Source organism: Eretmochelys imbricata, chromosome 15 (assembly GCF_965152235.1).
Source record: "Eretmochelys imbricata isolate rEreImb1 chromosome 15, rEreImb1.hap1, whole genome shotgun sequence".
NCBI lineage: Eukaryota > Metazoa > Chordata > Testudines > Cheloniidae > Eretmochelys > Eretmochelys imbricata.
The window spans coordinates 32,514,329-32,536,045 of record NC_135586.1 but is presented as its reverse complement, the minus strand read 5'-3'; the positions used below and the strand labels follow the sequence as shown (position 1 = coordinate 32,536,045).

General features: G+C 43.7%; 1 protein-coding gene across 1 annotated transcript in view; it reads left to right on the top strand.

The window, feature by feature from the left end:
• Window positions 1-1,522: 1,522 nt before the first annotated feature.
• Window positions 1,523-21,717, top strand: part of MN1 (MN1 proto-oncogene, transcriptional regulator) — a 43,027-nt gene continuing 22,832 nt past the window's right edge. The window contains exons 1-3 of the mRNA XM_077835257.1: window positions 1,523-4,874; window positions 16,577-16,668; window positions 20,461-20,467. Coding sequence (XP_077691383.1) covers window positions 1,523-4,874; window positions 16,577-16,668; window positions 20,461-20,467 — 3,451 coding nt within the window. The remainder of the gene's footprint in view (window positions 4,875-16,576; window positions 16,669-20,460; window positions 20,468-21,717) is intronic.

Sequence of the window (21,717 nt, the reverse complement as noted above, 5' to 3'; positions counted from 1 at the left end):
GCTCGCCTGACGGAGCAGAGGCAAACGCGTGTGAGGTCTGGGTAAACATGTCATTTACATCCGTGCACCGCCGCGAGGAGCGGGAGCACCGCGCTGTCAAAGGGCTGCGGAGGCGGCGCACTGAGCGTGTCCTGTCAAAAACTCTTTCCCACCAAAACCTCCTCCCCGGGGCAGCCGGTGTTTGTTTTCACTGCCAGCAATGCGCCTCCGGGACGGCAGCGCTTCCCCGGGGAGTGTGACCGCCCGGGCGGGCGCTGCTGAAACGGGACGCGCAGAGATCAGCGCCAGCGGCCCGCCTGCGCCCGGCGCGGAGCCCTGCGCGCCCCCCCGGCTGGCCGGTCGGTGCCGTCCCCGCTCCGCGGAGCCGGAGCGCATTGCAGGCGCTGACAAAGGACCCGCTTTCGGGCCGACATGTGTTGACCGCCTAGTTTGCAACGGGGGCTGGAGGGGGAGGGGGTTAAAACGCCGAAAGGCGCGGCCAGAGCCAAGGCCGGGCAGGAAGGTGATGGGCACAGGAGCGCAGGCGGAGCCCGGCTTCCAGGGGCGGCGGGGCTACAGGGGGAAGGAGCCACCTTAACGGAGAGCCCCGCCCCGGGCCCGGAGCATGCGTCCCGCTCATTGGTGCAGCTCTAATGGCTGAAATTGATTGCTGAAATGCAAAACTTGTTGCTGTTTCTCCAGCTCTGGGTGAGAGAGGGAGCGGAAGAGCGGGGAGCGGAGACCCTGCAGCGCCCCAAGCCGGGCACCCTGCACCGCCTGCGGCCGACGGGACCCGCCAGCAGAGGGGAGCGGGGACCCTGCAGCGCCCGAGCCCGGGCCGACGGGACCCGCCAGGAACCCAGAGACAGCGCCAGGAGAGCCTCGGTCCGGCCGCCGGGCGGGGAGACCCTCGGAGCGCCCAGCCCCGAGCGCGGCCAGGCGCGGAGAGCGGAGCCCGCCGGGACCCCGCGCCGGGCTGGCCGGTTTGCGGGGCGAGCGGAGAAGCAGAGGCTGAGCCGCGCTCCCAGCGCCTCTGCAGCCCGGCGATGCGGAGCGGAGCTCCCGGGGACTGGAGCCGATGAGCCGCGGAGCCGAGCCCCGCCGGATGTCGGGGAGAGCCGGCCGCCGCACGAGGTGTGAGGGAGCGGGGCGCTCCCAGGCGTAAGTGCCGCGGCCGCTCGGAGAGCCCCGGGCTGCGTGGGGCGGAGGCCCGGACCCAGGCCGGTAGATTTCATTTCCTTGAACTTTGTTTGGAAGCTGGGGCTGACGCTGCCTGCTGCTTCTCCGTGCCCGCCCCGCCCGAGCGCATCCCCGCTACGCGCCCCCACGCCCTGGCCACCTGCCCCTGCAAGATGTGAGCGTGGGGACAGCTCCCTGGGGACCCCGGCTCGCCCGCCGCTGCCTGCTGCAGGGACGCTGTGAGTCGGCTTTAAAAGACTTTGGGGCTATCGCTCGCTGCGGTTCTGAGCGCGCTCCTCGCGGAGCCGGTCCGAGTCGCGCACCGGGGCACGCGGGGCGCCATGCCCTACTGATCCCCAGAAGTATGTTTGGGCTGGAGCAGTTTGAGCCCCAGATCAGCAGCAGAAACGCCGGACAAGGAGAGAGAAACTTTAGCCAGGCCGGACTGACCATGGGCTCTCACTTCAAATCGCCAGCTTTCCACTCCGGGGGCCCCGCGGATCCGGCCATCAGCGCCCTGGGCGAGCCTCCCATCCTGGGCATGAACATGAACATGGCTGGGGAAGCGTACGGCTTCCATGCTCGGGGACACTCCGAGCTGCACGCAGGGGGGATGCAGGCTCAGCCGGTTCATGGCTTTTTCGGCAACCAGCAGCCTCACCACGGTCATCCCACCACCCACCACCCGCACCAGCATCACCCGCACTTCAGCGGCAACTTTGGGTCCGACCCCAGCGCCTCCTGCTTGCACGGAGGGCGGCTGATGAGCTACAACAACAGCATGGGCAGCCAGCAAGCGTTTGCAGAGGGATATGAACATATGGCCGAGAACCAAGGAGGCGAGGGCTTTGGACAGCAGAGGTCAGGTAACATGCCCGATTTCCAGCACCATAACTCCAGCGCCTCTAACCACGCCGTGCCCGCGCCCTGCCTCCCACTGGATCAGTCTCCCAACCGGGCTGCCTCCTTCCATGGGCTTCCAGCCTCCAGCTCCTCGGATTCCCACAGCCTGGAGCAGAGGCGGCTTCCCAACCCGGGAGGCGTCGATTCTTTGGAATACAATTACGCCAGCGACGGCCCTTCAGGACACTTTGATTTGCCCGTGTTTTCTCCTTCCGAGTCGGAGGGGCAGCTTCCTCACTATGGCGCTGGCCGGCAAGTTCCTGGGGGTGGCAGTTTCCCTGGCACATCCGTTTTGCCCAGAGCACCGGGCCTCGTGGGGATGTCCAAAGTTCACCCGCAGCAGCAGCAGCACGGCGTATTCTTCGACAGGTTTGGAGGTGCTCGTAAGATGTCTGTGGGCATGGAGCCTGGGGTTAACGCCAGGCATCCTCTAATGCAACAGCAGCCACAGACCGGTTTACTGGCCAGACAAAACTCCTGTCCGCCAGCAATCCCCAGGCAACAGCAAACCGAGGCCAGCGCGCCCAACCCCAGCTTGCAGGACAATGGGCCCCTCCTGCAGAACCAGCACGCGCAGTTTGAGTACCCTATCCACAGACTGGAGAACAGGAATATGCACCCCTATACCGACCCCGTGTTTAATATGCAGCCCCCTCCTCCGCAGCAGCCACCAAATCAAAGACTGCAGCATTTCGACGCCCCGTACATGAGCGTGGCCAAGAGGCCGAGGTTTGACTTCCCCAGCTCCCCCGCCGTCGACAGGTGCGCGGCCTGGAGTAACCCCCTGCACGGCGCGGGGATGGAAAACCACCTGTCGCCCTCCGCCTACCCCGGCCTGGCGGGCGAGTTCACGCCGCCGGTGCCCGAGAGCTTCGCCCCGGGCCCGCCGCTCCAGCACCCGGGCCCCGACCCGCAGGCCCTGCAGCAGCAGCGCCAGAACGCCGCCCTCATGATCAAGCAGATGGCCTCCCGCAGCCAGCAGCAGAGACTCGGGCCGCCCAGCCTGCAGCAGCTGGGGCACCACGGGGACCTGGGCCAGAGCGGCCTGGCGCACGCGGGCCCCGTCGGGACCATGCCGCAGCCCGGCTTCGAGCGCGAGAGCGGCGGCCGCGGGCCCGGCTTCGAGCCGCCCGCCCCGCACCTGGCCCAGGACAGCGGCTGGTTCCCGGGGCCGCCCCCGCCGGGGGGGGAGCTGCTGCCGCCGCCGCCGCCGCCCCCGCCCCCGCCGCGGCGCCTGGGCGGGCCCGCCGAGCCCGGCCCGCACGAGCTCAGCCTGGCGCCCGGCGGCTCCGGCCTGCTCTTCCGGCCGGCCGCGGGCGGGCTGGGGCTGGCGGGGGAAGGCCGCGGGCCGGCCCTGCACTCCCCGGGCGTCCACGCCCCGTTCGGCGCCGGCTTGGCCCCGCTGCCGTCCCCGGGCGCGGGCGGCGGCGGCGTGGGGCTGCCCAGCGCGCCCGCCGAGCGCCGGCCGCCGGCCGACTTCGCCGCGCCCCCGCTGGGCGGCCCGGCGGGCTTCGGCTTCGGCGCCTCGGGCCGGCCGGCCCCGCCGCCCAGCGCCAGCGGCTCGCCCGGCGCCTTCCCGCCGCCCGAGTTCCCGCCGGCGCCGCGCGCCGCCGCCGCCAGCAAGCTGGGCGCGCTGTCGCTGGGCTCCTTCGCCAAGCCGGCCAAGGAGGCCGCGTTCGGGCAGAGCTGCCTGGCCGCGCTCTCCACCGCCTGCCAGAACATGATCGCCAGCCTGGGCGCGCCCAACCTGCACGTCACCTTCGCCAAGCGCGGCCCGCCCGAGGCCCGGCGCAAGCCCGGCCCGCCCGAGCCCGACGGCGGCGCCGCGCCCGGCCCCGCGCCCGGCCCGGACTTCTTCCCCGCCAAGGCCGCGCCCGAGGCCAGCCCCTCGCCCGGCTTCCCGCCCGAGGCCGCGCCGGGCGGCGAGGGCAAGGCGGCGGCGGCGGCGGCGGCGGGCGGGCGCGGGCGGGGCCGGCGGAAGCGGGACAGCGGCCACGTCAGCCCGGGCGGCTTCTTCGACAAGTTCCCGCCGGCCGAGGGCGGCGGCGCGGCCAGCCCCGGCCCCGGCCCCGGCGCCCCGCCCGCCGCGCACGACCGGCCGCTGGCCTCGCCCTCCTGGGCCAAGGGCGGCGAGCGGCCGCGGGGCGAGCAGCCCGACCTCCTGGCCTCGCTGGACGGCGGCCTCCCGAGCGCCAGCAAGTCGGACGGCGGCTCCCCGCGCGGGGACTTCCCCGCCGAGCCCAGCCCCGCCTACGGCCACGAGGACGAGGTCTCCTCCAGCTCCGACGGCGGCCCGGCCAAGCCCCCGACGCGCAGCCCGCTGCTGGGCGGCTCCCCGCCGCAGGCGCTGCTGGGCGGCCAGAAGCCGCTGGCCCTGGGCCTGCTCGGCGGCCCGGGCCCGGCCCCGGACGGCTACGGGCTGGGCGGCGGCGGCGGCCACCCGGGCACCCCGGGCCTGGAGCAGGTGCGCACCCCGGGCAGCAGCTCGGCGCAGGACGAGATCCACCCGCTGGAGATCCTGCAGGCGCAGATCCAGCTCCAGCGGCAGCAGTTCAGCATCTCCGAAGACCAGCCGCTGGGCATGAAGAGCAAAAAGGCCGAGTGCCCCAGCCAGAACGGGGAGGGCGAGTTGAACAGCTGTTGCTCGGAGAGCGTCAAAGGTGCCATGAGCACGATAGACCTGGACTCCCTGATGGCAGAGCATAACTCTACCTGGTACATGCCTAGCGAGAAGTCCTTGATGGAGGGGCAGGAGGAGGACAAGCCTATGGCACCGTGGGAGAAGTCGAAGCCCCAGAATCCCAGCAAAGAAGGTATCCATTTCTAGTCCCTTTCTGAGCATGAATTTAGGCTGGTGGCACGCGTTGCTCTCTTAAAAGTTTGCCTAATCCTAATGCGTGGTGGGGACCTTCCTCCCGCTTGGCTTAGGGCCCGATAAGGGGAACAGGGCTGCTTGGGGTTCCCCTCCTGCCCGTGGAACTCCTTAGGCGGTGTGTGTTACGCTTGAGTCAGGTGGGCCGTCTGTCCTGCTGTTCTGCAGTTTTTCCACCATCCCGAGCAGGTCAGTTTCTAGTTAAAACACAACAGGCTTTCGGCACCCACTATTTCTAGAAGCACTGTTGAATATGGAAATGTAATGACCTAAGCGGGGCTGGTAAAGAGGCGTTAGGATTGTCACCTCTCTCTGTCTGCAACACCCTAGATAAACTCCTGACTCTTGCGTAAGGACCTGCTAATAGGAAATGCATAGCTAACAGCAGTTTGCTTGGATTGTTGCTTTCCAAGACTAGGTTGGGCATCCCTTCATACACAAAGGAACAATTGTTCCGCTGTGAACTCGAAAGAGGAAAATATGTTTGGTCGGGAATTTAACAGGGGAGTTACCGGTAGGTTAGGTAGGTGATCAGTGACTTAGGGAACCTTTGCTGGTTTGGGTGAATGGACTCCACAGATCAGATTAGGAACAAAACACTGCCCCTCCCCTATAAACCTACACACTTAGAGCTTCATTGACTAAATGAATGGTGGCTCTTTGCTACTTAAAACAAACAGAACTCTTACTGTAGAAGAAGCAGACAATCGGTTTCTTTACAGCTTTTAGGATGATGGCTTTAAAATCGTAACTTGTTTGTGCCCATAACACTTTAATTCTAATTTCAGTTAGGCAGTATTCTAAGCCATGTAATTTCTGTGTTAACATGGGTGAATTCAATTATTTTTTTCATATTGGATTAATTAAGCAGGGAAAGTTTAAATATACATGGCAAGTGTTCAGATGGGGGCTCTCAGTTTAATTTGCAGAAATACATATATTGACAGAAGAGAACTTCCTGCTGTGGGAATGTTTACTTATATATATATATTTTTTTCCCCTGTATTATAAAGGTTTTGGTGAATCCAGCAAAAACGTGTTTGGTGTCAATGTTACATAGTCTCTGTTTCTAAGTATTTTCCTGTTTATCTTTTAAAGATGTGGTGCTGAGCTAAGAAGTTTCTACCATTGTTAACATAAAGAAAATAAAATCAGACTCAGTGTTTGTCAATATAAAACCATGCTTAGTTGACAGATGTTTAATATCAACATTTAGTTTTCATTCTTGGTTTTCTTTATTATCTAGAGAGCATTATAATGCTAGGATGAAAAAAATACATGGGTGGAAAACAGTTTTAGTTATAAAAGCTCCTTAACAAAGATTTCAGATTTAATCATTTCCATTTTATCAAAGCCATTTTTTCTAAGCTCATTGATTTAAGGGGTGTGTGTGTTTGCGCACCCTTCCCCACATACTATATATGTAAAATTGTCTATGTATGCACCTCTGCGTGTGTGTATTTTATATCATGTATACACATACATGTATCATGTATTTTATGTTGGTGATTCATTTTGCTAACGTTAGGCTGGTTCAGATCTATTTTCACGATCTCCTCTTAAGAACCATTTTTGTAGTACCCTTGATTGACTTTGGAATTTAGGTAAAGAGAGATGTTATTAAAATGAAAATGGAGTTTGGGTGGTTTGAAAACTCCATAACTTCATACTTCCAGTTCTGGTGGGCTTTCCTGCTTTCGTTTTCTGAAGCATGAATGCTGGCCCCCACTGTTTGTCTCTTTGTTCATGTTTAATGCCCAGCACTAGAGACTCTCATTTGAAGCCGGAGTGCTTAGCATGCACAGCAGACTCTAGGAAACGCATCAGCATTCTCCATGCTTCACCCAGGCAAGGACATAAATTGGTTTGTTTGGGGCCCTTCTTTCCATTTTTAAATGGAGTTGCACACAGCATCCTTCCTGGCCCCTTCTTTTTTATTGTTTCTTGTACACAACATCTAGATCTGACTGGATCAATAGCTAGTTAGCACAAATCACAGTTCCTGTCACTTCTACCTTGTCAGACATACACACGCTCATGCACGCTCTAATTAAAAGCAGATTGGGGTAAAATGAAACTTAAGTTTTTTAGATTTTAATTTATTGGATTAAAAAAACCTAAGTGAAATATTTTTGGACTTTTTTTGTTACAGCTTGGCTTAATATTACAAGTTTTTCTTGTGTACATGTGACTCTGTGGCAGTGGGGTTTTTTTTTTTGTTTGAGACAACTCCCCTACACAGTTTGATGTTTTAAGAAATGGACTTGTTTGATAGTCACCAGTACTTTTAAGGAAATAACTCTTCCTTCTCATATAATGATAATCATAAATATTATTATAAGAGCCAGCTCATCACTCTTGTGCTGGTGTTCCTGGAAGGAAAACTAGGTTACTTGTATTCCTGTATAAGGATAAGTTTTAGTACTTAAACCTCTTAACATAAAATAAGATATTGATCTAACTCTATAACACTGCATAGATGCATTCATTTCGATTTCCATTTTTACCCCTTGGAAGGTTTAAATGGACCAATTCTTCAAATGAGACAAGTGATATAGATAAGTAGAGAATTAACTTTAATTGTTCTTTGAAATGATAGGAGGCAAAGTAGATGAGTTCTTTTTTTTCTGTCACAAAATAAGAATGATTATATTTTTAATTAAATCATATCCTTACGTGCTTGAAGTTGTGTTTAAGAAAGGGGTTTTATTAATCATGTGACAAGTTCAGGAAACCCATTTTTAGTCAACTGGAATTTGCCTAAAACAATGTAGGTTTCTAAGTATTTGCAGTTGTGCATATACAGAAAATATATGTAGGTTTCAAACATCACTACTCAGGATCCACACATTAGTAATACTTAATACAGTACAGTGTGAAAGGTTATAAGTTCATTAAAGCATTTAATTGTTTTATACTATTAAAATACTTGTATTTCTGAAGTATAGTGTAACCTCCCTAACAAATATTTTGATTTTTTTATTTTAAGTTATACTCACTGGGGTCAGAAAGAACCTCTTCTGTTTTGTACATAACACACAAGTACTGTGACATGCATTGATTCTTCTATGGACTTCTTTTGAAGGTTATAAATAGGGTGAATGGAGAAGTTCTAACTCATGGAGCACTGAAGTCAGCATTTCATGTTCTTGAGGCCGTTCTCCAAAGTGTGTGTGGTTTTTGTGTTTTTAAGTTTAGTTAGTTCTACTGTGACTACAGGAGCTTTGTTTGTTCAAGTATTTTCTGTCTGTAGAAGGCAACTCTTTAAATATTCAGTTAATACCCACACTAATGGAAGAAACAACTTGTCTAAATAATTGTTGCAGTGACAACAGACTCTTCTTTGCTGATGCTCTGTAGTTTTTTGATAGTGGTACTAGAATGAGTGTTTGTGTGAGTAGTGAATTTAGGGATAGATGACCATAGATAACACATGCATGTGTACACACATATATACAGCCTGTTTGACATTTTGTGTTTATATATTTGGAAGTTTCATCTTATTAAGATATTATCTTTATTAAGTGTCCTCTTCAGTTAGGAATATTTCCGGTATTAAGTTTTTTGTACTAAAATAACCTTTTTTGAGGTGAATAGTAGGATTTTCCATAAAGCTTAATAGAATTTTATGTCTTCTCTGTGCTGTCCACCCGGGATCTAGTGTTGAGGGGTGTTAAAATTGTGTCTGTAGAAAAACTGATGACTCTTAAAATCCTAGATAAGTGTAATTAGGAAGAGCCAGACCAAAATCACTTGCAAAGCCCAGGATGAATTGAGTATGTTTCATTTTACCTAATTTGACTAAATGAGGAAAACTTTTTACTCCAATGGAGTTTTGGTTAGTACATTCTGGGAGGCCAATAGTTAAGTTCTTGGTTTTTGTTCCTCCCCACCCCCACCATTGAAATTTCTAAGGTCCATATCGATGCCTTCACTTGACATTTGCACCACAGGAATATGTAACCTAAAACCACACCGGTGTTAATCAGGGAAAATGAAAATAGATGTGGTTACCCTTTGTGGCTCTTACATTGGTGGTTGCCCATTTTCATTTCCAAGTCCAGCTCGGTACGTTTAATTTCTAATCTTTAGGTTCTTAAATATTTCATAGCAGTAATAAACTTGTCTTTGGAACAAGCCAACAGACATAAAATGCTAACCAAGCAAACTATTTAAAACTGTACATTTCTACAGCATATTAAAAAAGGACTTAGGTTCTTTCTAGATACGGCTGTTAGTCCTTGTCAGATTTTCTTTTAGGTCCCAATACATTCTTTGGTGAGTTTTATTTTAGTAAGCTGCTGACTTATTTAAGAGATTTTACCAAGGGAAATAGATTTGTTTACTAAGACGGAATTTGTCAAATTTCCTGTGCGGCCTTTCAAATGCTGAAATAACATTAAAAGCAACATATGATTTGAAATTGACTTATACTGTAATAAGGACTATAGGAAATGAGTTAACACTGACTAAACTTACTTTATAGCAGTGAAACTATGATTCCTGATGCTATTTTGTTTGCTTGATGGAGGTATTTAAACTTCCATGAGGAATTTTAAGTTACCAGAAATGCAATTATCTTTGCCAAGAAGTTATGCGATATACTCTGCAGATATGAAATATACATCTTTAATAAATGATCTGGGTTAGCTGGCTGATTTATGGGGAGAGACTACTCCCACTGCAGATTGCAATGAAGATTTCATTGTGCATTTAGATTTGGATTTAATATGATCTCTTAAACTCTTCTGATCTCTAAAAATCTAGCAAGGTCGCTCCTGACTGATTTGGCTTCATTTGAATGACAATAGCACTATTTCATTTACTCTGACCAACCATTAGCTTTGCAGTATAATTTTATAGAAAAATGTTCCTGTTCAGAAGCACTTGCTTCTGTTTTATATACTATTAGAGATAAAATATTTGCAGCTTTATATGCCAAATATCAGACGAGACTGGGAATAAGGGTAAGATTTTTAGTATCAATTGCTATAACTATTTTAAAATACTGAAATATTTAATGCAGGAAGTATGTGGATTTATTGGCTTCAGTAACTGTTGTACTTGTCTGTATTTTTCTTAGTCTTGCATTTCTTTTTCTTTAGATTTTTCAGTCCAGAGTAATAGATGATTGGCATGAATTCAGATTTGGCTTGCAGTGTTAGTACACTCATTTTTTTTGGTAACAGATTCTGTTATTTTCTAATGACCTATTTGGTTGTGGGATTGCCTGTAACAGGAATATTATTTAAACTCTGTGTGTGTGAGCGTGTGTGAGAGAAAGAGAGATGGAAAGATCGATATATTTAGAATACCCATGGTCTCTTCAAATTGTCACATACAGTGTTAAAGGAACTGGGTGAAACTAGAGGTATAGGTCAAGCAGAGATTTATTCTGATCTGTGATTCTGTTGCACTATGTTCCTTTTTTAATTTTGTATGTGTACTACATGTCTTTCTAACAAATGATCTAGTAGTGTTTGAACCATTTATTATAAAATAGTAATTCCATTTTTTCTAAGACTCTTAAGATATCTTGTTCCATTGTTACTTCTACCCAACAAATTCTGATTTTTGTAAGGCATTGAACAAAGGAGTGATTAAAAATAAACAGGCTTCCGATGATTGTAACAATTAAATCACAGGCTCTGCAGTCCTCTGGAGAATGGAAGGGTTTTGATACAGCAAAATGCTTTTTTATATATTCATATAAAATTGTAGTACTAGACAAATGTGCATTATTTAGTATTTATATATGTGTGTTAATGTGCATCTCTGTGTGAAATATGTATGTATATAGTGTGTGCGTGTGTGTGTGTAATACTGGCTTAGTCAGGACCTGATTATATCAAAGTATGAATTTCTGCATATCCTGCAGGCTGGCTTTATTGTCTTTTTAAAGAGAAGTTTCATGTTGTTCAGTATTTACATTTTTCATTTAAAAAAAAGGGTCTGACATCTCCAAAACAGTTGTTACTTGATTCTAACGTATTTAAAATATCTAGAGTAAGAGGTTAATTCTTGGGCAGTGGAATTGTCACCTGTCTTGTAACTACTGTAAAGTATATGCTTTTCCATATTTTCAGGCTGGAATGCTTTCTGTGCATAATGATTTAGATAATCTATGTCAATTTCAGAATACCAATCTGTAGTGGGAATCTAATTCAACCAGTAGCAATCATTCCATCAGTTTGTTTTGGCTTTTTTTCTTTTTAAAGGAAGTCCTTGTATTTTAAAGAAATACAATGTTTGAGGGATTTTTTTAATTTATTTATTAAAGTAAGACTAATTGAGATTCACTTACTTCAGGGAGACTTTTAAAAGATACACCTTTTGATTAGGGATGTACTTCGAACATGATGATTTAGTAGTTCTCGTTTTCTTAGTCTGTATTTTATACTGAGGCTTTTAATTTTGAGATCAGTGACACAGCAGTAGATATCTTATCAGAATTAACATTGAAGATGCTATCACTTTGTCTAAGAAATACGAAATCCAAGCTGACTCTTCTTGCCATAGTTAAATAGTCCAATTCTTAGTTTTGATTTAAAATGGATGTTAAACAGAATTTTCCTCAATATTTTGTAGCTGGATCCCACACTTGGCCCATGTTGATAATCCTAATAATTTAGACAAAAATTTTGTAGTTGGCTGTTCTATCTTCCTGAGACACTTAAGCCATCTTTTCTGTTGAAATGTTGATAATTAGTAATGTAAAAACAACTGTTTTCTTTCCTTTTGCGGAAGAACACCACAAAGAAGTTTCTTGCAAATGTGAAGTATGTTTAAGGATTATATGCAAGAGTTGCAAAGTTAAATACCTTTTAAATGTAAGGCTGCGAATTTAACAGCTGGAGGTCTAATCCATTAATTTTAACAAGATGACTTTCTTAATACTTCAAAGAGAACATTTTAGATGATACTGGATTGCGAAAAAAAAAATTCTGCAAAACATCCAGTCTTTGTTTCACTCTTCTGCTTTCAAATGACAAAAGCCCACTTATGCGAGGAAGGCATTAATGTGTTCCTTAATTGGCGTAATCAGTTGAGAGGTTTTTTTAACTGCACTTGGTCAGTGTTGCACTAAATATATGTTTAAAAAAAAGAGAGCCATTTGTTTTATTAGTCTTTTTCTCACACTTAATTTCATTTATCTGTAACAGTGCAGGGGTTGGTTTAGGAGACGTAGAATTTGTGTTGTGTTCAACAGCGAAGGATAATGAGTTTGTATCTCTTCAGGGTTTAAGTGTATAGTGTAGCCCTTTTAGATCGGAGCAGTGCTAATCCAAATACTGTCATTTCCAAAGAAAGTTTTCTCTTGAATCTGTTACTGTCTAATATAGTCAGCATAAGCGAATCTTATATAAAACTATTTCATTCCCAAAGGTGCACACTGCATTGGTTACTAGTAGTTACTGAAAACAAGACATTTCTTGTCTTTGTGTGTTTAACTTTTACTGGAAGCATCATTCATGTGTGCTAATAAAATTTTTGCAAATTTGTCTTTATTTCTGTATAGTATTTTAACAAAAAATGCAGTGCACGAAGTTGTAGTGTCTAGATTTCTATTAGGTTTTGAGGTTTGTCTGAAGAAGCTTACTCTGGCTCGGTATGCAGAAATCTGGTCATGTTTAAGTGCTCCAATGATAGATTTTGCATTAAAGTAAATATAGTTCATTTGAGATTAAATGCAAAAATAACAAATGTACAAGCCCTAAAGAATTCTGCTGGTGCCTCACTGCAGAATGTTTTATTAGACATTGCACTTACCATCTTTTCCCTGTAAGCTAGTTTACTTGAACTTTTGTGCATTTGATTTATTTTATCTTGCTATGTACAGTGTTTGAAGCACCTGAAAAATTAGATGATGTGAAATGAGTTACAAGCTAATTCCCCCCCCCCCCCTTTGTTTGGCTACTTCTTGGTCATTTTCCCAGGAAAGCATTTAATCATTCAGTTGTTTTGAAATGGCATTTTTATATGGTAAAATAATGTTTTAAAATTAAGGCCAATAGTCATGAAATATTTTAGAGTTTGTATTGCTAATGAAAAGATTATACTAAGGGTGAAGAAGGGCTGATCCCAAGAAATATGCTGCTTTTTTAGTTAAAAATGAAACAAATGTAAAACAACTTTTTGGTTTAGAATCCAGACTTTTAATTCAATGAATGAGGCAAAATGCCCCCCCCCCCATGTAATTGTGAAGATTTAATACCTTTTATATTTTCTCTTAGAATTAGTTCTTTGGTGAAAGTGCAACATGAGGAAGTTGATGCATTCTCTCTCTCTCACACACACACACACACACACACACACACTCTCTCTTTCCCCCCCCCCCCCCCCCCCCCCAAGGATTATAATTATCTGGTTAGAATCTTAGGGATTTGCAATTTTTTTTCCCCAGAAAAGCTCTCATTCGCATTTTTTACATCATCTCCCATTTCAGTGACATTTTGTGCCTTTTGGTGTTGTGTGTGAGAAATGACAGAAAGGGAAGGATGGGAGTAATTGAAGGAAATTCTAAAAAGTAAAATAAACATTCACTGTAACCACTTAACTGCTTCTGGAGAGACTATGCTGCATGTGTCCTACTATGCGCTGTTCTGGATGCAACTTTTATTGTCTAGGCTACACCAGCCAGAGTGAACAAAAAATACGTATGTGGGTAGTCAGTCTCTTGGCTAGATGGCACAGTTGATCAATTCATTACCATTTGGCTTGTGGTGACTTGAGTTTATAATTGCTTTTGATCATAATGGAATCTATTTTAAAAAGGTTTCCACTCTATTATTATTTAAAATAATATTTAGAGAGCTATAAATTGACATGGGCACTTCATAGTGCCCTTTTCAAACTTAAGAGCTCTTCCCCACCCTGCATGATTGACAGCCCCAGTACGAGAAGATAGTCAAATCCAACCCAAGAGAAGATACTGGGTAGTCCCTAGTGTGCATGCAGCCATGTGACAAAATGACCACACAGAACCAATTTAATTATTGCATGGTACAGAGCAGCCAAACATCTTTAACTTGGACGAAACATGACCAATCTTGTACTCCTGTTTTGAAAACAAAATGAAAGCAATGTTCTGGAAAGCAAAATAGTTCCAATCAGTATGAGGACTTCTGTGCTGTAATGGCCTTCCCCACCCCTAAATATAGACACATGGTGCTCTTTTTATGATCACTGGAGCAGCCAGCACACCATCTTTCTGTGCTCTTCTCATATAATTCCTTAGCTTTAGCAGCAGAGGAAAAACAGGACCACTTGAAATACAATTAAGACTGGGATGGCTGTTTTGCGATAGGAAAGATTACAGAAGAACAGGCAGAAGCAAAATCCTTCATATTTTTTGTTCCAGTCAAGGGAGAGTTTCAGAACATCAACTTTTAGTTAATTCTAGCTGTCAAAAAATGGGTATCGGTTATCTGGATTTCTGACTGTGCTGAGAGATGGAGGCAATGAACATGTAAAAAGTTACAAAACTGAAACCTAAAGAACCCCCCAAATCCTTGGAGTTAATCACAGTTTTAACTTCTCTGTTCACATAATTGTATCAAATGTTCTAGATAAAGAAAGGTGTTTAGTGGACACATCATTCTAATACACTTCATTGGTTTTGCTTTCTTGGACTGATGGACATCCAAGAAATGACACATGCATGTTTTCAGAAATGAAGAGTGTAGCTTGGTGCTCTTACTTGGACTGGGTCTCAGACATCCACTATTGGAGGAAAGATTTGTCGTTAGTTCTAGTTCTGAATTCTTTGCCATTGGCAAATGGAAATATAATTTGACCTAGCTTTGTTGCCAAAATAGAAGCCAAGATTCACAGCACTAGCTGCTGACAGATCTGTTGCTTTTATAATTTGTTTGTGTTTTCTTGAGAGAGCGATTACTTTCTAGTTCAAATAATTACCCAAAGCCTCACATTTGGATAATTTATTTTAAACCTCTTTATACAAATGACTTTCAGATATTTTCCATCACAGAAAGAGTAGGTTGAAAATGTCTTCCTTGAATCAGACAGATACGAACTTCAAGAACTGGAAAAACATGCAGTTGGAGAGATGGTGATACAATGACTTTTTTATGTCTACCTATTAAGCATAATGGAGGGTTGGTTGCTGGCCCTAAATTTGGAACGGTCTTTATCTAAACCCTTAAAACAGAAATAGTTTCCTGTAATTACTGTATTGCAGGGAGGACTACAGCTAGGTAAATGGGATAAAAACTGTTACCTGTCCAATTGTATCAGCCATAATTACTGTATTTCTGAACTTCTGTTTTCAGAGATAAAATTTATTGCTATGGTTGTCAAAAATAAGTAGGTTAAAAGAAGACTCAGAGATGAGGAATATCAAATGAATAATGCTCAGAAAATGGTTTAGTCTTACCTCTATTTTTTGGCGATTATTACTTTATCTCTAAGGTTTAGGATCAAATGTTTTTTTTTTTTTTTTAAATACGTGCACACTGGATTGTTTTTATGTTGGTCAAATTTAGGATACTGAGTTATAGAATTTAGAAGTGAGGATCTTTTGTCAGTTTCATGTTAATATCTAATCCTGTTGTTCAGGCAAAGCCTAATTAAAGAGGCCTGTTCAGTTCTGGGTTCTGTTTTTACTTTTTGATGGAGCGTATTTCTGCTGCTTGTTGTATGTGGATAAGGCCACAACATTAGGACAGTGATCATTTGCTTGAAATTGTTTAGATTATATTCGTTTTCAGATTGAAGGAACCCTAGTTTCAATGGGAGAGGAGCAATTGTTTATAATAATTAAAATAGTTTTCCCTGTCCTACATTTTGTTTTGTCTTTGTACATAGCAGTAATGCTGGATTCCGAACTTACCACAGCAAGAAAAAATCCTGTATAATTTCAAAGTGGTAATGCCACTTGATTGTGGTATTTGATCATATTAGGCGCATATATTCAATCAAACAGTAGCTGTTCCTACTTCAGGTCTGAAAAAGGAACCAGAAAGAATTGCTTTAAAATTCTGTAAAGCAGGTTTGGTGTGTTTCTCCTTTCCCCTCCCTATCACCTTGCAAAATGTACTTTACTTCTCTCCCGCCCCCCCCACCCCCCACATGGAATAGATTTTAAAGGGTTTTCTTTTTAATGGTTTTTGACGACTGCTCTTGCTTTCAATAGTGATCTGGCCCAAATAAAAATGGTGAGGAGTGCCCATTACTGAGCTGCAAAAGAATGGGTTATGCCGAAAAACCATTTAGATAAAAATGTAATTTTCCCTTCCACATTCAGTGCTAAGAATTAATAGTACATTCTTCCTAAGTGGGCACTTTTATATTATATTTTTGCCTTTAATGAAATTCTTTCCTAAACAGGAGTGTTTCATTTAAAACTTGATCTCTTTATCCCTTCAGAACTGGTGCCCCAGATTTTTCAGCAATTTTTTTCTCTAGTTAAATCCTGCTGAAAAGTATCCTGGAATTTTGTTGAAACTCTTTTTATGTTGGGTCCAAAGGTGTATGATTCAAATATTAGCACAGTTTGATTCTTCCTTGCTTCTTCAGGAACTAAGTTACTTTGCATTTTGTATGTATGAAATTTTGTATCTTCATTTGTGCCTTTTGATTGATTGATCTGAATGTCAATTGTGTTCTTACCGGCTTTGTTAGGCGCACTCAGCCCCTGGCCAGAAAGCAGTGAAGACACCAATTTGTCACTTACTCGTTTTTCCAAGAAATACTACAAAAGAGGAAATACGAAAGTCAAAGCTTAGATGGTTTACTTTGTGGTCACTACCTAGTTTATTTGTATGTGCGTATTGGATAATAATCCATTTTAATAAATCTTGAGCACTGAAGGTTCACTTAAATGCATTATTATACTATGAGTGCATTGTTTTGTGAAAATAATAACCAGAACAATTTCTTTAAATGTCTTAAGAATCTTCAAAATGATTTTAACAAACAGTTTTCTCTTGAAATAAAGAAATAATGGAAAAGAAGGAAATCATTGGCTAGAGTAATGGGAGAAACTCTGGTGGAAAGCCCCATTGAAAGAATCACTCTGTCAAAGAGTGCTTCTGAGGAACCTGTCTGTCTTCACTTTTGTAGTGTTTACTGTTTGGCTGGTCTGTTGCTGCTCTTGCTTTCTCATTATTAAAGTAGCACAAGGCCAGTGTCCCCATAAAGGATTGTTGTTGTGGCTTTTGTGCCAAGTAGATCAGTGCAGTACATCCCACTAGTATTTCTGGTCACTAGCCTGTGAGGCATGGCTGGGAGTAGTAAAATCTGTGCCGGATTAGTCTCAGTTGGACACGATGACAGAAGATTTTATGCAGTTTGGAGTAATTTTTATGCATGCACACATACCCACACCCCCCAATTTTGGGTGACAGTAATTCTTTTCCTCTACTTGCACTTGCTGTTTTCTTTTTAGGGCATTTATGTCACTACCAGACCCTGATGTGCTGCTGTCATTGACTCTGGCTTCATGCGGTCATGGGTCATTAGCTAGTGTATGTGAAAGCCAAGATATTTTTTCTTCCCTGTGACAGCTTTTCCTTGGATTAGAAGGAACAGTTCCCTGATATGAGTGAGTAATGGTCATTCTTCCATTGATGTAGGTATTCATAAGACAAGCAAGCACATTTGGGTTATAATAGCTTTCCGGCAACCATGCAATAGTCATAAATAACCAGTCTCAGGCAATAGAAAATTAGACCTTTATAGTAATGCTTTTAACATTTTCTTTTTTTTAATAAAGGTGGTTGAATATCACAATAGAGAACAAAATTATATTTTAGGAGTGGGACTAATGGAAAAAGCCCCCTGCTTCAAGCAGATTTTCACTGCTCACACTTACATAGAAAAAAGCATTTAATTAAAAACTTGTTTGGCAATGTTCTGATGAATATTATTAACACACAGTCTATATTTAACAAATATTCATGATGATTAAAAAAAGAACAGGAGTAAATATACCTCAACTTCTCACAAAATAAAAATCTACATAAGCAATATCTTTTAGACAGCCTTGGAATATCTGTTGGGAGAAGCGTGTCTTCAGGTGTCTTTCTTTACTGCAAATTGTTTTTCTTACGATACATTAAATACAGCAAAAGAGACTTCCTTATTTTGCAGCGCACAGGCCTCTGAAATATTTCAGTACTAGGCTTATAAACCAACAGCAGACTTAATGTCCATAATACTGCTTAGAAAATACATCTATCTGCAAATTTTATAAGAACTAGCAGTTCTGTTGCAGTGGACCTGCAATTGGGGTCTTTATTAACTTCCCTGGCCTTGCCCACTGGTGGGCTTCAGTTCAGTTGCTCTTCCATCTATATTCAAACGGTCTGATCCTGTTCCCATTTAGGTCAGTGGCAGAACTCTATTTGACTCTAGTATTATAGGATCGGATGCAAAGAGAAGAGGAGGTGGGATCCTGTTTGTTCAAATCTATTAGTCTTTTAAAATTTTTATTTTAATTTACAGTTATTCCTCAATTGCTTAAACATATTCAGAATAGCCTTGAGCATGCATCTGACGAAGTGAGCTGTAGCTCACGAAAGCTTATGCTCAAATAAATTGGTTAGTCTCTCAGGTGCCACAAGTACTCCTTTTCTTTTTGTGAATACAGACTAACACAGCTGCTACTCTGAAACTTGAGCATTTGTTATCTGATTTATTTTAGTTTCTTAATAGTAAAAATGTGCATAGTCTGCAACTGGGCATATCTCAGACAAAAGAATAAAATGTTGCAGTTTTGGTGACAACTGAAGAACCCTAAGCAGAAGCAACTGCCAAAGCTTGACAAAAATGTAATGTTTCTTTCTTGAGGTGACAACAGTGCCTTATTCAAAACCTTACATTTGTCTTCAAACACAGGGGGGAGAGAAATTCTATTCACTAAAAATAAATAAATTTTTAAAATCCTCCCTGTATATAAACAGTATATTCTAAGAGTCTCCTCCCCCCAAGACTCTTGCTTTACCATCTGAAAAAAGGTAGAAATCAGAATACTGTGGGTTAATCTATTTGACAAACTACTATTTGGTAGACCTAATTTGCAAAGAATAAACTATTTGTTGAATAGTCCCCCCTTCCATTTGCATATTAATAGTAAAGAGATAAAACTCTTCAATTAAATATTCAAAATTTCTTCAGCAAATAATTGTTGGTTTGTAGATTGTGAATTTGCAAGTATTTGTGATTTTCAATTAGTGTTCAGTCTTGGTTAGCTATGTAAATCACTTAGCATTGTTTGTTCTTTGACTGGAGGATTTATGTCCCTAACCAACATGCTAGTTGCAAATTATATTTGTGTGTGTGGAAAATCTAACTAGTCAAAAGCATGATTTGCAAATTGTAAATATTGCAATCTATGAAAAGAAAAATACTACATAATTTAGATAATTTACCAGCACAACTTGAGGTACAGATTATATGTGCAATTGTATAATTTCCAGTTTCATTCATTTTGTGTGATTCATGTAGCCAGTCCAGTGCAGATTACAAATCATGGATTTTGCAATCAAATATGTAGTTCACTGAAAGCAAATTTTGAGAACTTAAGCTTTTTAGTTTAACATTTGCTCTTTGCAAGTATTGTGATAATGAAGCATGAGCTCTAGAATGTTGTGGAAAATGAAAATAAAAAGGTCACAAAAATGATTGAATCAAAATAATTTAAATTTAAACATATTTGTGAATAACTATTCCCGATGTTTGCTCAACTCTAGTATAATGTAGTATAGAGCGTATGTTATATCTGAACTGTCCCAAAACATGCTATTATTAGTGAATATTTATATTATCTTAGTGGTCTGAGGTATTGATATTAGGGGTCCCATTGTGCTAGCTAGCGTATAAACACACACAAATATGCAGTTCCCGAATATGCAGACTCTAAACATGCAGTAAATATCATTGCATAGCTCTGTTCTTCCTCCTGCTCCATTCCCTAAAACAGTGGTTCTAGGATTTGTGCAGTCACCTTGTTGTTGCAGAATGTCATATTTTACGTTTCCTTATCTTCTAGATTTTAGTGCATTTTCCCCCACTTTTTGGCTAACTCTAATACTTAGAACTAGTGTGCTTTGCAGTCTTGTCAGTCACCTGCTTGCCCTTTGAGAATGATGCATGCAAGCACACACACCTGCCAGGAACTGTAGTCTGCATTCAAATGAGGTTTTGATGTTTTTTTGTTTGTTGGGTTTTTTTTTTTTTGTTTTGTTTTTTGTTTTTGTGTTTTAAAGGGTAACTACATGGCTCAAAGGATTGGGTATGGGCTACGGGACCTTTCCCCTTTAGATCACCAGGTCAACTCCAGCCCAGGTCAGTAGTGACCAAAGTCATTTCCATCTGAATCATGTTTGTTGACTTATGTGAAATGTGTTGGTGGTCTGTCTCCTCTTTAATGGACAAATGTGCACATCACAAAGCCACTACGGTGATGGGCATTAACAGACACTCCTGTTGGCAGTCTCAGCAGAGAGGCCAAAGACTGAATGGGCCAAGAAGTCTGAACTCCCCTCTACTAGCTGTCCCTCCAGGTCAGGGGTGAGTTAAACTGGTGAGGAAGGGTTTTGAGAAGCTTGTCTGTTGTGTGATGTTCCCTGTTTCATGGCTTGAAATCTGGCCTCCTGAACGAGCATGAAATTTATAGTAAAAATAAACAGAACAGTGTTTTAAAACTAGGCTTGGAAGGATTAGTGAATGAATATCAATGTAATTGTACACACGCAGACTGACAAAATATTTCTGTGATCATCAAAATTTACAGATAGGCAAAGTAAGAAAAATGTGTGTGAGAACTTCAGAGTTTGTTTTAAGGCTATTTATTTTGACCCTCCCATTGTCTGATTCCCTATAATTTCCTGCAAATGTAAAATTTTAAGTAAATAACAATAGACAAAAATCTTTAAACCCATAATTTTGAACTGAAAAATTACATTGCTAAAAATAAAACAAAGCTTAAAAATAAATGTTGATATTATCTGTTGAAATTATAAAATATAAATCGAATTTTGCCAAGCCTATTTAAAATCAAGGTAGGGGCAACAAATGATCTGAAGCCATAAGAAAACTCTTTAAGAATATTCTGTTAAGCCTTCAGGCAGGAACTGGAGTCTGAAGTTTCAGCTCAGTGCAAATAAAAATTGCCAGGGTCTGTGATTGTTCCAGGTCCGTTGGCTCCATGAATGAGGGTGGAGCCAATAGGGTGGTGGTATGGGTAGCCAGAGCAGTGAAAACTGGAAGGTACTCTGAGTACATTAGGGCTAGACCCACTAGTGCCCGAACTATAACCTCTTTAGAAACCGGCTTTCTAATAAAAATGGCCAGGAATCCAGAGCCTGCATGGGGCCTGTGGCATCGCAGCGTCTCTGACAATTCTGTATTTGCATATTTTTATTAGGTCAGAGTAAAAATGCATCTGCTTAATATGAGTTTTGCTGCTTAGGTTTAAATACAATTAAATCTGAAAATAATCCTTTAATTAGGGTTTGCCTATTAAATCTCGTTTGGTAAATTCTTTATCTTTAAATCCTGGTAAGGTTTTTGAGCAGGGATTTTTGTTCCCTAAGGTTCTTCAAACACTAAAAAGAACCCACTGTGTCTTTATACTCTTATATCGCCAGAACCTCCCTTACGAAGGAGAACGGGGGAAAGGGGCCCTTTCAGGATTAATTAAACAAACATCTAGCCAGGCATGCTTCAGGTTTTTACCACTAAATGTCTGCCCCTCACCCAAGTCAGTTGCTGATTATTATTATTTTATTATTTAATCACAGCCATTAAAGGAAATTTGA